At 37.3% G+C, this 1,946-nt stretch overlaps 1 protein-coding gene across 2 annotated transcripts in view; it reads right to left on the bottom strand.

Annotated features, from left to right (window-relative positions):
- Nucleotides 1-687: 687 nt before the first annotated feature.
- Nucleotides 688-1,946, bottom strand: part of Cdh12 (cadherin 12) — a 273,111-nt gene continuing 271,852 nt past the window's right edge. For both annotated transcript variants that reach the window (XM_028767598.1, XM_028767599.1), the window contains one exon: nt 688-1,321. In XM_028767598.1, the coding sequence (XP_028623431.1) occupies nt 822-1,321 (500 nt within the window). In that variant the 3' untranslated portion in view covers nt 688-821. The remainder of the gene's footprint in view (nt 1,322-1,946) is intronic.

Genomic DNA, 1,946 nt, shown 5'->3' with positions numbered 1-1,946 from the left:
GGATTCTTTTTGTTTCCTTCTGTATAATTTTATTTGTTTTTTTTGGGGGGGGGGGACTAACAAAGCTTAATTAACATCCTTTACATGAACTAATGCTATGACTTAAGCATTGCACTTAGAATTCGTACCTTACATTTTGAATTTAATAATGTCTCATTTATTCCAGTTTCTGAAAGTATAGGAAAAGCATTTTTGTTTTAGTTTACACTTTACAGAAGGAGAAGCTTTGTCATGTAAGAAGATGGAGTGTGGGAAGTATGCTTCTCTGTTCTTGAAAGAAATGAGAGTCAGCATGTCACTATTGCTCCTTAATAGACACACTCTCTGCTTTGTCCCTCCTTATTTCTGACTCCTGCCTGCAAAGCGATCACAGCAGAGTGTTATGAACACCACTATAATGATAAGAGTTTCAATAGGCACTTTAGTGGAATTAAGAAAAATCACACACTCTTCCACTGTGACGCCATATAGCTATCTTCATTCTAGGTTGTCATGTGTCAGTGAATTGCATTTAATAGGCCTGAGCTCGTCTCAGTGTGTTTCTGAAATAACAAAACAAAACAAAACAAAAGCAAGTACATAATACAGGATTCACCTTGTGTCTACAGAATAAACCAAAATGGCAATATGATACATAGAGCAACTTGTTAGAAACTGGATAATCAAAAAAGTCTTGTCCTGCAAAATCTTTGAGTGTGTGTGTGTGCATGTGTGTGTGTGTGTGCGTGTGTGTGTGTGTTTGTCTGTTTGTGTTTCATCTGTGTTATTTTTTTTTTGTCAAAACTTTCTCCTCTAGATGTGTATCAGCCTTTTCTTCTCTCCTAAGTAACATTGTCGGGGTTGTAACTCTCTTCTTCTCCAAACATGTCTGCCAAGACCTTAAAGCGCGGTCCCCAGTCTGATAGATAATCATAGTCCTGGTCAGCTTCTGTGGTGACAGAGTCTATGGAGCTGAGTGACTCTGCCACTGACCCATTCCCCTCATAAGCATAAGTGGCCAAGGAATCATATGGGGGGGCAGCTGGATCTGCATCATTTTCCTGTAGCCTTTGGTGAATAAAATCCCTTATGTCTGTGTTGTCTTCCACTTGTGGTCTCTGGCGAGGTAAACAGAGGGAGTCTGGTTTTATATCCCTGCGAATTTTGTTCTCTTCGATCACCTTGGGATTTCTCAGTGCCCCGATGTCAAAGGCCTGGGTGTCCTCCTCCCCACCTCCTTCATCATCGTAATGGATGACATTGTCTCTGATGTCTTCTTTAGAGGTCATAAGGGTGTCTTTCTTCCTCTGCCTCCTCAGTGCTACATACAGCACAACAATAGCTATAAAAAAAAATAAAAATCACAACTTGGTAAATAAAAGCACACATATCATTTCATTTCTCTGTAAATGTTAGAGCAGATAAGGGATAGCTACATTTCTTTAATGCCTTCATAGTATGTTTATAGGTATAATAATGTAATCAAAATGTTATGTATATGATGATAAATTGCCTAGTGCCAACTTCACATTAAAACGCTAAGTACAGGAAATCACAGAAATTCTGTTAATATTATCAAATCCTTTTCATTTGTATTCTAACATTTTGGACTCAGAAAACTATGCAGCAATAAAAATACTAAGGAGAGGAAATTTGCCTTCTTACTAAGTAGGTATTTGAAAGAGTTGATACAAAAATACATGGCTATTGTAATGTAAAGTAACATTTAAATATCTTTTATGAGTATCAATAATATTCTTCACGAAAAATATATTTCTGTAAAATAGTCAAAAGATTTGGTGAGAAAATCAATATTTAAAACTGTATATTAGAGACTGATACAGAAAGAAAATGAGAGATGGACAGAGATAAACAGAAGAGAGAGAGAGGAGAGAGACAGAGAGAGGTGGAAGAGAGGAGAGAGAGAGAGAGAGAGAGAGAGAGAGAGAGAGAGAGAGAGAGAGAGA

This window comes from Grammomys surdaster, unplaced genomic scaffold (assembly GCF_004785775.1).
Source record: "Grammomys surdaster isolate TR1022 unplaced genomic scaffold, NIH_TR_1.0 174, whole genome shotgun sequence".
NCBI lineage: Eukaryota > Metazoa > Chordata > Mammalia > Rodentia > Muridae > Grammomys > Grammomys surdaster.
Note: the sequence above shows the minus strand (reverse complement) of the source record. Positions and strands in the feature narration are given on the sequence as shown.